The 13,035-nt window shown below is 39.3% G+C and overlaps 1 protein-coding gene across 3 annotated transcripts in view; it reads right to left on the bottom strand.

The window, feature by feature from the left end:
• Positions 1 to 13,035, bottom strand: part of DPF3 (double PHD fingers 3) — a 229,148-nt gene that overhangs the window by 44,218 nt on the left and 171,895 nt on the right. For 2 of the 3 annotated variants that reach the window (XM_006130318.5, XM_075927282.2), the window contains exon 8: positions 9,919 to 10,047. In XM_006130318.5, the coding sequence (XP_006130380.1) occupies positions 9,919 to 10,047 (129 nt within the window). Of the gene's footprint in view, positions 1 to 6,017; positions 7,158 to 9,918; positions 10,048 to 13,035 lie in introns of those variants that run through there. The other variant, XM_075927281.2, reaches the window with a different exon arrangement.

The following is a 13,035-nucleotide window of genomic DNA, read 5'->3' as shown; positions in this document are numbered from 1 at the left end:
AGCCAGCCCGTGCCCCTTTAAGGGGTCCGGGGCCGGGAGGGGGGCATAGAGTTTCCCTGGTGTTGGCCAGAGTGGCCACCAGGGAAACCTGGGGAGGGCTAGCCTCCCACTAGTTCGAACTAAAGGGCTACACAGCCCTTAGTTCGAACTAGCTAGTTCGAACTAGGCGTTAGTCCTCGTAAAATGAGGTTTACCTAGTTCGAACTAAGCGCTCCGCTAGTTCGATTCAAATTCGAACTAGCGGAGCGCTAGTGTAGCACCTATTAAAGTTAGTTCGAACTAACGTCCGTTAGTTCGAACTAACTTTGTAGTGTAGACATACCCTGACATGTGTAGCAGCAGAACTTAGGAGACACAAGTTAATGTGAGATGTTCATTTGTTTCCTGATGTGGTATTTAGTTTGTTGTAAGAAATGCCCCCCATAGTTGCTTCATTCTCAGTTGCAGTTGGTATATAAAGAATAAAAATACAAGTAATCAAATTAGTGAGGAAGGTGAAGAGATGAAAATATGAACTAATTTCATTTCCATTCCTTCTTTGCCACACCCCCAAATAAAGCTCATGCCACATATGTACTCCCTGGCCATTATACCAGTGAGGCCCATGTAAATTCCCTTCCAATTTATAATTCACTTGATCAAAATTATTCTAAGATATTAAACTGTCGTCTTCCAGTCAGAGGCAAGATCCATTCCTGCTAAGCAGACTCTTTAATTAAATCCCAGGAGTTGGATCATGTCAAGAATGGCCTGGACACTCTACCTGGCCTCTCCTCCCACCAGTCTGTCGCTCAAGCGGGGCTGCAGTCTCCTTAAACTCCACTAGCCCCACTTATAAGATTCAAGGAGAACTTGCAGGGGTTAGCTCAAGAAAATGCAAGTCTTCCTGCAACTATTCTGAGGTCCTGTGCTATGCATGAGCAGGAAGATGTTTAGGAATGTGCCCCCACATCATTAAGGGAACATACAAAAGCTTGGATGTACGATCTAAGAAACAATGGCGCCTAAACTCCAGCCTGAGCTGCAACTTCAAAGTGCTGTCCAGTCAGTTGTTTTTAGAGCACTACTATGAGACCTGCTAGCCCAGGCTGCAGAGCTCACTCCAGACAGATTGCAGTGTAGACATACCCTGAGGTTGTAAAGTGCAACATTTCTTTCCCTGCCTCCTCCCACCTCGCACCCCACCAATTTCTGACCTGGAATTCAAGTCCAGAAACTCTTTGTGCTTTCTCAGTTTGATCAGTGGCTTGTTTTCCTTGGGACACTACTAAGACTGTGCAACTCCCCCACTCCTAAAGAGAAGTCTGTGGCACTGATGGTGTCAGGATCTTCCTTTTTCCTCTGGTAATTACAGATCCTCTCACATAACCTCTGCCTTCAAACTGCATGTGATCTGACTCTCCTTTCCCCATTCCTACAAGGGGATGAGCATCCTGGTCATCTCTGCCTTCAATGGCCAATCCTCTTCTCCTGTTCTCAACACCTCTCAACACTCCAGGATGTATTTAACTTCTAAGTCAACGTTCACTTCCATAGTCACAATTATGGCTATTCTCCAAGCCTGGTTTTCACGAGGCACTGTTTCCTCTCCCACCACTCCATTTTAGTATCCTCAGCGTTATCCCACATTTTGCTCAGCAACACTCTATCTGTGACATTCAATCTCCATAAATCTATCAGATTCCTCTACTGCTCTCTACTCTCTCCTCCCTTCCTTGACTGCCCTGAACTTTGCATATTGACTCCATGACCACTGTCTTCAAATCCAGCTTCTCCTCCATGCTCCACTCCTACACTGCTCAGCCTGTTCTATTAAACATGGACCTGAAGCTCTCTTCTTGCCTCTGTTATCTCACCATAGTAAGGATATCTGAAGAGTGATAGAAATGTAGCCGTGTTAGTCTGGGGTAGTTGAAGCAAAATGCAGGACAATGTAGCACTTTAAAGACTAACAAGATGGTTTATTAGATGATGAGCTTTCGTGGGCCAGACCCACTTCCTCAGATCAAATAGTGGAAGAAAGTAGTCACAACCATATATACCAAAGGATACAATTAAAAAAATGAACAAATATGAAAAGGACAAATCACATTGCAGAACAGGAGGGGGATGCGGGGGGGGGGGGGGAGGGGAGAAGGAAGGAAGGTAAGTGTCTGTGAATTGATGATATTAGAGGTAGGGAGAGTGGGATGTTTGTGAGTTAATGGTATTAGAGGTGATAATTGGGGAAACTGTCTTGGTAATGGGTGAGATAGTTCAAATGTTTGTTAAGTCCTTGTTGGCAAGTGTCGAATTTTAACATGAATGACAGTTCAGAGGATTCCCTTTCAAGTGCAGATGTAAAAGGTCTTTGTAGCAGAATGCAGGTGGTCAAGTCATTGAGAGAGTGTCCTTTCTGGTTAAAATGGCAAGAAACTGTTTTCTCTTTGTGATCTTGTCTGATATCTGTTTTGTGGGCATTAATCCTTTGGCGAAGTGTCTGAGATGTTTGTTCAATGTACATAGCAGACGGACACTTTCGGCACATGATAGCATAGATTATATTTCTGGATGCGCAGGAATATGTGTTCTTGATCTTATAACTCACTTGGTTAGGTCCAATAATGGTATCAGCAGAATGAATATGTGGACAAAGCTGGCAACGGGGTTTGTTGCAAGGGAAGGTACCAGGGTTGGTATTAGTGTGGTATGTCCTGTGGTGGTTGGTAAGAATCATCTTGAGGTTAGGTGGTTGTCTATAGGAGACTATGGGTCTGTCTCCCAGAGCCTCTTTGAGTATGGTATCCTGTTCCAATATAGGCTGTAGTTTATTGATAATGTGTTGGACAGGTTTAAGTTGGGGGTTGTAGGTGATGACAAGTGGTGTTCTTGTCGACAACAAGCGACACACAATCTTAGCCGCGCTGAACACCATGCCATCCAGAGTCTCAAAAACAACCTGGACATTGTAATCAAACCAGCTGACAAAGGGGGTGCTGTGGTCATTACGAATAAGGCCGACTATAACCAGGAGGCAACCAGATAACTCTCGAACACCACATTTTACAAACCTCTCCCCTCTGATCCCACCTTGGACTACCAAAAGAAACTACACTGTCTCCTTAAAAGCCTCCCCACAGCTACTCGGGAACAAATCCTCACAGAATCACCTTCTGACCCCCGACCAGGATTGTTCTATCTACTTCCCAAGATCCATAAACCTGGAAACCTGTCCAACACATTATCAATAAACTACAGCCTATATTGGAACAGGATACCATACTCAAAGAGGCTCTGGGAGACAGACCCATAGTCTCCTATAGACAACCACCTAACCTCAAGATGATTCTTACCAACCACCACAGGACATACCACACTAATACCAACCCTGGTACCTTCCCTTGCAACAAACCCCGTTGCCAGCTTTGTCCACATATTCATTCTGCTGATACCATTATTGGACCTAACCAAGTGAGTTATAAGATCAAGAACACATATTCCTGCGCATCCAGAAATATAATCTATGCTATCATGTGCCGAAAGTGTCCGTCTGCTATGTACATTGAACAAACATCTCAGACACTTCGCCAAAGGATTAATGCCCACAAAACAGATATCAGACAAGATCACAAAGAGAAAACAGTTTCTTGCCATTTTAACCAGAAAGGACACTCTCTCAATGACTTGACCACCTGCATTCTGCTACAAAGACCTTTTACATCTGCACTTGAAAGGGAATCCTCTGAACTGTCATTCATGTTAAAATTCGACACTTGCCAACAAGGACTTAACAAACATTTGAACTATCTCACCCATTACCAAGACAGTTTCCCCAATTATCACCTCTAATACCATTAACTCACAAACATCCCACTCTCCCTACCTCTAATATCATCAATTCACAGACACTTACCTTCCTTCCTTCTCCCCTCCCCCCCCCCCCCCCCCCGCATCCCCCTCCTGTTCTGCAATGTGATTTGTCCTTTTCATATTTGTTCATTTTTTTAATTGTATCCTTTGGTATATATGGTTGTGACTACTTTCTTCCACTATTTGATCTGAGGAAGTGGGTCTGGCCCACGAAAGCTCATCATCTAATAAACCATCTTGTTAGTCTTTAAAGTGATATCTGAAGAAGTCCTGTAACTACACTGCCTTCCTTCACAATACATTTATCCTTTCCTTCCTTCATCTCACAAGGCCAGATCAACCCAATGAGTGTCTACATACTAAATATAGCTACTGAGGATTTTGTACACTACTGAAAATAAATGTTGACTGGACCAGAGTCTGCTGTCAGCTACATTGACACAAATCCAAAGGAACTCCACTGAATTTTTTGGTATTATTTTGGATTCACATTAGGATCAGTAAGAAAATAATGTGGCCAATGTGTCTATTCAACTGCGAGTCCATTCCACACCATCCTCCACTTTGAATTCCATTCCTTCAGTCTTCACATTTCAATGCCTGGATTTTAATTTATATATATATATATATATATATATATATATATATATATATATATATATATATATATATATATATATATGAATAAAATAACAGGTAGATAAGCAAAACAATGACCACAAGACTCTTATTCTTTTAGGGATTTGAGGTAATCAAACAGCTCTGTTCTTGTGGTTCATCATGAGAAGCAAGATGGAATATAAGCTTTTAATGAACACAGAAGGGTTTCAAACAAACTGTAGACTATAGAAACAAAATATTAGAAATCTGTTCCATATATTTGTTCAAACAAAAGAAAATGATTGTGAAAGAGTGAATGTTAAAGTTCATGTTTCATTGGCATGGTTAAGTCAAACTACCATTTATCTGACATTTGATCGATTATAATATGATTTGACATAGCAGTGGGAACATAGCCCAAAGAATAAAAACAGGAAAAGATTACCAACATGGAGGATGCTTTAAAGGAGATTTTCTTCGCATCATACATGCATTAATATATACTATCTATAAAAATACAAATTTATTTGGTAATTTTAAGTAGCATTGTTTTTTTACAGGTCATGGGGCAGATTCTTAATGGAATCCAGAAGACAATGGCATCACTCTGGATTTACACCTGCATATCTGATGGCAGATTCTGGCCATTGGTTATTTCATTTCTGATGTCAATCATAAAGATACACAGAAACATCACACTCAGCTGTCTAATAACAAAATAAGGATTAGGGTTTATTTTAGCACTGGAATGTAGCACAAACAAAGGGGGAAGAAGCCATAAAATACCTGTCAGAAACTGAGCTATACTGCTCCAGCAAGAGAAATTGAGTAGTAGAAGTAACTGGTCCTTTTTGGACTTGTCTTACTCAAGAACTAAAATAATGTACCTCCAAAGTCTACAGTGTGCGGATGTGTTTCTATCATGAGTTTTGGTAACATGAGCACACCACTGAAGCTTCCTTCTTGGGGTGAAACTCTGGCTCCTCTGAAGAGAATGGAAATGCTGTCATTGACTTCAATTGGGTCAGCATTTCATCCTTATGGCTTATGTTGGCATAATAAAATGACAAAAATATTTCCTTACAGTCTAATCCTGCAATGAGAGCATTGCCTGCACTAGGAATGCAGGGTGGAACCTACATGGTTACTGTTTCAGTATCCTTTATTCCCAGTTATATATATATTGTGCCAAAGCCAGCTCCTACAAAACTCCCATTGAATTAATATGGAACAGGCTCCTGTCTACTGTACATACCACAATCACACAGTTTACTTTAAAGGACTTACTGCTATAATAAAATAGTAAAGGTTTTTTTAAAAAATACACAGCACGAAGATTTCACAGTGACTGAAAAACATTTCTGTTGGGACATACCTTTCAAATCTGCCGCATAGCTTCTCGGTCCTGGGACAGCCGCTGGGAGGGAAGCACTCTCTTCTCCATTGCCCTCAGGACTTTAATGAGTATTGCTTTGGTTTATTTCAAGAGAAGCTATTGAAAAACTACACAAAGTGTCTCACAAGACACTTCAGATAGAAAAATCTGGGAATCAGAATGTGTGTGTGTGAATTTAAAAAAAAAGAAAGAAAAATATAGGTGAGGTATTTTTCCTTTTAATTTCTTCCATGATTCATTCTTCCAGCTGTTTTGTCTTTGCAGAGTCTGTAACTTGTCATTTATATTCCATCCCTGTGCTTGGAAATTGCTCTCCATGAGGTGAAAGGTGAAGAAGAGAAAAAAAAGGAAAAAAAATCCACACAGCGTGAGGAGGAAATAAAAAGGTGAGGGAGGAGGAGATCTCCAGTGAATGCGGAGGTGTCCAGAGAAATGATGGAAATGTGTTCCTCAATGTCATGGTCTTCTTCGGAGCTGCTTGCTTTTTCAAGCTGCTAAAGGTGAGCTGTAGAGGAGTATGTGAGGGGGAGTCACAAATTCCACATGCTACAGTAAGTGCAAAATCTCACATAAATGAAGTCATCAAACCAAGGGTTTCATTGTCATCTCAAACAATCTACCCCACAGTGGTTTTTCTAGAAACAGTTCTGTTATCAAGTAGACATCCGTTGCTTTTTTGTTTTTTGCAATTTTTATTTAAAATGTCTTTTTTTCTAATAATATATAGAATATATAAATAATAATAATTAAAAAATTATTTGGGTTGGTTTTCTGTTTTCCAACCCATTTTTATTTTTGTGGTTTGCTGATATATATTAAAAGATGAGAAAATCAACTCTGCTCATTATTAAAAAAAAGTATTAAATCCACCTTTTAGGTTTCCAGAGAGAAAGAGGGGAGGAGAAGAGAAACAAATTAATGTGAAAAAATAAAAAGTGAATCAAAACTTTCCATCACTTCAAAGTAGCTGTCTATGTTTTATATGTTTGTGCTTTCAGTGTACACACCCAAAGGGGAAAAACAAGGATCTAAAATTAAAAAAGTAGTAATAATAATCAAAGTAGTAAAAAATAATAGAAAATTGCTCAAAGAGTTTCTGTGTCTGTTTAATTATTTTAGCAGCCACCCTTTTTATCTCTGGAGGTAGAACTGCTACCGTGGCCGCCTCCTCGGCTCAAGAGAGGCTCTTCTGCATCATCCTCATCAAAGCCATGAAAGGTCGAGGTGTCGCTTTCCGATGTGGAACCGAACAAGTCTTCCGTAGTGTGTGCTGGCGCTGCTTCCTCCTTCCTGCCTTCTCTTCCCAAATGAGCTGACATGTATGATGAATATATCAGCACATGGGTTAAGCAACAGGCATCATCATTATTTTTTTTAATAATCATAATTATCAAACAATGCAGACTATCACCTTGGTAGGTGTAAATGTGCCCACAAATCAACAACAACATAGGACAGAAAATAGCAGTAAGAAAAAGTAAAAAGGGGTTGGTTTCTTTTTTAAAGAAAAAAATTTACAACAACACAGAGGCCCATGGGCATGGCAGCGAAAGGGTTAATGTTTTCCTCTCGTCAAGAGACATTAAAATATTTTCTCTTGATTACGTTTTAAAAGATATTTAGACCATATAAATAATTAGAAGCTGCTAGCTTTAAGCACAATGATTGTCCTTCAGATTGGTATCAACTGTCATGAATTTACTGCTGTAGATTAACTTACTAGTTAATTCATGAGTATTGAAGTGGGGTTTGTTTTGTTTTGTTTTTTAATTCTCATCCCTGTCTCTTCCTGTCCCTTCCCTAAAGTGGTTCCTCTGAAGACAAAGTGAAAAACATTTTAAAAACTAAATATTCATTAAATTAATATATCCACGTTAGAAATTTTATGGAGTGTCTTGTGAAAAAAAAAATTCTACACCATCCAGCAGCCAAAACTGCCAAAATAAAGAATGATCTGCTGTCGGGGGACACTCAAAAGTTTAGAAAGTCTTTGAGTCCATTTTTTCCAGATGGGGTATGAAATCCTCAGCACAGACCATCAGAAGCAACAACAACAACAACAGCCACAAAAATTTTAATGAAATCTGTAAAACTGAACTTTTTTTCAGAATCAAATGTGATATGTAATTTGCAGTAACAGATGTCAGAATCCCACCTCAGGAAATACAGGGGGAAATATGTTCCCTGAGGCCTAAGAAAATGAAAACATTGTGTTTGGTACTGAAGGTTTGTTGTCCTCTTCAGAAGCACTAACTAACATGATGATACACCAATTGCTTGGTCCCTTAAGCTGAAGGAAGCTGCTCTGTTGCAATTATACTGCATTTCCTAAGGAACAGACATAGAATCAAATCATGTACCTCAAAAGGAAATGAATATAATAAAAGAATTGATAAGTAAAATAAACACTTCATAAGGATGTGATTTGACTGACTGAATATTGGAAAGAAACAAAAGAATCCTCATAGTCTCTCCTCCACTAGTCTTTCATCACCAAGAAAAGTAGATATGGCAGCTACCAGTCATTACTATTACAGCTTAAAAGTCTATATATAGTTGCACCTAAGCCATTCTCATCACACATGTATCACTCAGACAGAGAACCCTTGCAAATGACTCAGATGGATGAGAATTTGTAAAAAGTGTTTAATGGAATTGTTTTGGGGGCTTGTACCCTATCTGTGGACAACAGCTACACAGGGCCTGATAATTTCCTTTGAAATACAATGAGGACACCAACACATTTGTGCATTTCAGTCATGTTCTGAAGATAAATATGAAATTACCATAACAAACAGCTACATGACTGAATATTTGGATCCCTGTCATTGTGCAAGGTTGGGACAATGTTGAAGTGAGCAAGGCTGGGAGATAATACCCAAGGCAAAAGGGAAAATGGAAGTCACTTTTCCAGTATCACAGCATAGTCAGTGTAAGCTTCTTTTCCTTATTATGAAGCAAACACAAAAGTAAAAACAGATTCATATTAGTGTCTGTACAGCACTTGTAGCAAAGTCCCTCAGAAGACTAAGAGTTGTCACTGGTCCCCTGATCACTAATTTTTTTCACCTCAGGATATCTTCAAAGGACAGAACAACTAAAGAGGACATTTGTCATTTAGGGCCCAGTCCTGCTCCCTTTGAATTTAATAGGAATTTTGCTATTAAATTTCAATGGGAGCATGAGTAGGCTGTTATTTTAATACCAGACCTCTCTAAATTACATTTCAGCAGTTATACAACAAACACTTTCCAACAAATAAGGAGCAGAAGTAGCAGCAAATATGAAAATTTCAAATGTCAACATTTTCTTTTGTTTTCTGATGAATGATCCATGGCCTTTCTTCCTCCCCCTCCAAAGAACCATAACAACTGGGAAATTTTAATTGGAGCCAGAATACGTTACTGTTAAGAGACCCCATTCCCTTCTCCATCTAAAAATAACAGCTTAGCTAGGACCAAAAAAAGAAAAAAAGAAAAAAGGAAAGAAAAAAAAAGAAAAAACAACCAACAACCCAGAAATAAAAAGATTTCAGGAAGTTCAGGATGGGAAAAGATGCAACTTCTTAAATTTAAAAAGAGACAGAGGAAGAAAACATAAATAAAAGCTCTTTAAACAAAATTAATGATAGTCATCTTGTAAGAGGATAATTCTTGACAGCTACTGCCATTCCTACCCTGTAATTTCCCCTCTCTTTCTTTTTTGGATGAAGAAATGCATGAAATGTGTAATCAATGGAAATGCTTGTCATGCAACTTTCATAAATCTTGAAAGTAATTTACATTTGTAATTACAGCATTTGAAGATAGAGCCCATCCTTTAACATTGTCATAGGATTTTCTCTCTCCATTTAAATAAAAACAAGTATACACAGCCAATAAATAAAATATAGCATTATATAGATAGATTCATAGATGATATCAGGTCTTGTCAGCACATTAGCAGAACAGAAACTTTCAGAACCATCCTTCCCCACAAACAATAAGCAAACCGCCCCAAAATATTAGAAAGAACCAAAAGGGAAATCATGCTAATGTGTTCATATTAGAAAGTTGCAAGGAGGAGTCACCTACCCGAGCGTCCACAGTCTGAGCAAGACACAAGCTCCTCCGGACGGCCACTTTTTTTGTTCATATTGGAGCCTCCAAGGCAAAAGTCACAGTAGTTGTTTGGAATGATGGCCCCATCTGGTCCTTTCTGGGCTGCAGGCAGGTTAGAAATCATAGTCACTTTAAAAACACATAGTATGTACATTTCTCCCTTCCCCTCTTTGCTGCCACATGAATTTGATGAATTTGTAGACAATAGCCTTCCCCAAATATTTTCAATTACGGTGACAAGTGGATTGTACAAATCACTTTCATTGTAAGTACATTATGTACCATGGCAGAGAGCTCTGAGACTCTTCCGAACATACTGTTCATATGGGTAAGTTTGCTGTGTGACATCCTGTTCTCCCTTAACACTTGGAGAAGTTGTGTTGATACTAAGCAATCGTAAGTGAGGGGTTTTTTAAGAAACACTGTCAGCTTAAACATCCCATTTCTCACGCTAAAATGTTTAACCTTCATTTATTTGATTTTTATAAATAACTCTTAGGGTTTCTATAACAGAACAAAATGAAAATGAGAAAAGCATTGTCTCTCTTTAGCTTGTGTACTTTGTCCCTTTGACATCACTTTATACACAGTAAATCTCACTGTTTTCTTGTATAATCAGTTAGAACCTAATCCTGCACTGGAATCTGCTAGCAATCCGTGTGTCCATACTGAATCCCAAATATATAGAGTCTCTGCTAACAGACCCGCAGGCAAAATCATAGTCTTAGCCAGTATTACCTATCACTTATCTTCCAAACACCAACAGGGGAAGAAATATAAAATAGGAAATTGTAAATCCACAGAACACGACAGAACTCCAAATTCACCCCAGGATTCCCAAAAGTTTTATGAACAGATGAATGAATTAGTGCATATTCATGCTTCTGCATATAAATCATGCACAGTTTCTCATTTCAACAAAGGATTTGTCTACATACAGATATATACCTACTTGACTTAATCAATACAAGACATTTTTTAAATGGTTTAAGGGTGTCTGCAGAAGAGTTTGCACCAGTTAAAAAATACACCTCTTTTCAGGACATTGAAGTGCTTATGTGCAGGGAAAAAAACGAGACTCCACTGAATACATGTGGTTTAAAAACAAAAGAAAAGAACCTCAGAAAATTAACTTTCAAATTCCATAGGGCTCTAGTTCAAAACACATTTTTAAAAATGCTGGGCTTGGCTAAACAGGAATACTTAGTGGTTTTTTTTTTAAAGCCCCAGCTTGTGGGGGCAAACAAGCTTTAACAGAAAACTGGATAAATGCATGAGTGCAGTTGAATGAGGGGGTTGCTTGTGATGGTCGGAGGCAGGACTCAATGGCCAAGAAGCTCATGCTTCAGGATTTCAACTGGCCACTGATAGGGGATCAGAAAAGGATTCCCCCACCCCAATGTATTCTGGGATATTTGTATCCCCTTTCTCTGAAGCATTCTGGATGGCCCTGGCTACAGATGAGCTGCTGAGTGGGCTGAGCCAGAGGTTTGAGGTGGCACTAAGTATTCTCTCTCTCAAGTACTTGCCTACCTGGTTCTTGCTCACATGCTCAGGTTCTAACTGAATGTCATATGTGGAACTGGGAGGGAATTTCCTGCATGTCAGATTGGCAGTGACCTTGTAGAGTTTCCCCTTTCTCTGCAGTGTGGAGGTTCAGGTCACTTGCCAGGATTATATGGGTATATCTCATTTAACCATTTCCCTGCCATTACTTAGGTCTCAAGCACTGGTACACCTCAGTCCCTCCAATTCACTCCTTATGGCACATAATAGTCTAGTCTTGAGTGAGTTTAATTACTTTTGTCTCATGTCATTGTTGGGTTCAGTGTATGGATGGCTGGGTGGTGTTGGTGGCTTGTGATAAATAGAAAATCACACTACATGATCTAGAGATCCCTCTTGGGCTTAAAATCTATGCCTCCTGGAGTCATATGAATATCTGGGCTTTCATTGAATAAAGCCTTCATGGTTGCAGAGCAGTTTTGACCCTGTTATGCATCCGAATATTTCAAAATTAGAAAAGTTTCAGCTGTACTTGTATATGTGCACCCTAGAAGTTCACAAACCAGAAGGCAAAAGAAAAGAGCTCCATGTTTATTTTTAAAATGTCATGGATTTTATGCCAATCTCAATTTTGGGGGCCTGACTCTGGATTTTTAAATGCCTAGGGTGGCAACACTACAAGAAAAGGGCCTAATTGTCCATTGTCTTGCACTATGTTATAGTCCTTATATCTGTGCAACTTGAGTGCAAAATGTGTGTAAAATGCTATTATATGATGAGTGGAGAAGTCTAATTTGGTAATATTTTGCACCCACTTTGCACAATGGCCACTCAAGTTGCTAGGTAGTGGAGAATCAGGACGAAGGCGTTTGTTTTAGGTTGGGGTTTTTGGTGTATGCTATTTTAAATGAATACAGGAAATTGTTCAAAATTAGATGGATGACATTAAAAAGAGATTTTCTTACCCTCTTCACTCTTGCTCTGTTCCCTTCCTAACTTTTTTCTTTCCATTTGTCTTATCCTCGCCTATGTTAACACACCCACATAAACAAATAAATAGAACACTCTATTTGCTGTCATCTCAGAGTTCACTCTGCCTATGTGTTCTAACCCTTTCCTCACCCTGTATCTGTCTTGTCTCTTTACACTATAAGCTCTTCAGGGTAGGAACCACATACCACTCAGTGTTTGTATAGCACCTGGCACAATGGAGGGATATTTCTGGTTGACCCTCTGGCCCTACCATGGTAAACAGGGGTGGTAATAATCTTCACAGCGTGGTGGTTCCCACTACACCCGATTCACTTTTGGCTTGATTCAAAACTCACAAAAATGAGTAGGAGTCTTTCTACTGAATTCAAAGGGCTTTGAATCAGGCCACTGGCTTCCATTTGAAGCCAACAATTCCAGAGCATAGGGGAGCTTATCCTGAAACAAGCCCCATAGATTTTCTTGGAAAACATTACAAGCTTTTCTGTCTCAGACTTTTATCCAGCTTTCCCCTCCTGTCCCTGTTCTCCACCGTTCACATCTATGACCAACATTTGGCTGCTGATTCAGTTCAAAGCAAGCCAATAACCCATC

Source organism: Pelodiscus sinensis, chromosome 5 (genome assembly GCF_052426305.1).
Source record: "Pelodiscus sinensis isolate ZL-2025 chromosome 5, ASM5242630v1, whole genome shotgun sequence".
NCBI classification, from domain to species: domain Eukaryota; kingdom Metazoa; phylum Chordata; order Testudines; family Trionychidae; genus Pelodiscus; species Pelodiscus sinensis.
Note: the sequence above shows the minus strand (reverse complement) of the source record. Positions and strands in the feature narration are given on the sequence as shown.